The sequence below is a fragment of the Apis dorsata genome, unplaced genomic scaffold (genome assembly GCF_000469605.1).
Source record: "Apis dorsata unplaced genomic scaffold, Apis dorsata 1.3 scaffold_7, whole genome shotgun sequence".
In the NCBI taxonomy this organism is placed as follows: domain Eukaryota; kingdom Metazoa; phylum Arthropoda; class Insecta; order Hymenoptera; family Apidae; genus Apis; species Apis dorsata.
The window spans coordinates 41,039-42,243 of record NW_006263310.1 but is presented as its reverse complement, the minus strand read 5'-3'; the positions used below and the strand labels follow the sequence as shown (position 1 = coordinate 42,243).

Sequence of the window (1,205 nt, the reverse complement as noted above, 5' to 3'; positions counted from 1 at the left end):
ATATATATATATATGTATATATACAATCAATTAGTGAAAATCCAAGTATACAATTGACAACAAACTTTCACTCATTATGATTATGAGAAATATTGTATATGTGTTCATCATAATCTAACTGAAATACGAAATGCTAATGTATAATTTTTATATATATTCACTGCAAACGTACCCATTACATGCTCATAAGGGGATTCAAAACGGATCATAAGATCATCGTGCCTAATGGAGCAATGGAATATGTATTAATATTGTACAGCGAGATTATTTTACTGCGATATTCTTCATTTGCAACGTTATGCATGAGAATGCGTTTCATTACCATTCGTGTTCACACTACCCCCACTCCTTAGACCGAGTAACATAGCCATCCGCGAATTATTATTTTTTGAAAAAAAACTTGAAACGCGTATTCGATGTATGTATTTTGAAAAAAACGACGATTTTCTACGCGGACTTGTCGGTGATACTGGTGTTGAAGAATACGTTTTGTGTTGATCTGAGCTACCTAATCTCTTCAGGACATGCTTGGCCCTGATCAAGGCTATGATGGTATGTATGGACAAGGACCCCCTAGTGTACACAGCAGCCATGGAGGCCGAGGGTATCAACCGCAAGGTAAGTTACGAACCTTATCCTTTTTTATCCAGTTATTGCTTTCGGATCGATCGATAGAATCGATCGGGCGTAGATGAATTTTTTTTCAAAAAAAAAAAAACAAAAATGGATTTTCACGATATTTTTTTCTTTTGTTTTCGCGTTTTGTTTAACGGTGCGATCTTCGAAACTTTTGATACGCCTTTGTAACCCACAAATCATCCATTATTGAGATCTTCTTCATTTCTGCATTTCGAGAATCGAATTGGTATTGGTAATGCGGATTTATGTGTTTTTTTTCGTGTTTCTTTTTTTTTCTATCTCTCTCTCTTTCTCTCTCTCTCTTTCCTCTCCCCTACTTGTGCGGTATATACGAGAGTTAAATATTTTTTTTTAACCCTTTTCTTTTCTAAAAAAAAAAAAAAAACAATCGATCATAAGAAGAAAGCAATGCATTTAATTCTATGTTATTTTAACAGCAGCTTAACCCACGGACTTATATTAAAGTACAGGCTATCAACAGTATCTCGCAGTAACATAGGTGATACTCAGCTCTTACGTACTGTTCTGTTATTATCTGCTTTGTTATTAATCGCTATGTGTCGCTA

General features: G+C 34.6%; 1 protein-coding gene across 1 annotated transcript in view; it reads left to right on the top strand.

Annotated features, from left to right (window-relative positions):
* The first annotated feature begins 449 nt into the window (after positions 1–449).
* The window catches only part of LOC102680637 (armadillo segment polarity protein-like), a 1,846-nt gene continuing 1,090 nt past the window's right edge, over positions 450–1,205 (top strand). The window contains exon 1 of the mRNA XM_006607602.2: positions 450–618. Coding sequence (XP_006607665.1) covers positions 525–618 — 94 coding nt within the window. The 5' untranslated portion in view covers positions 450–524. The remainder of the gene's footprint in view (positions 619–1,205) is intronic.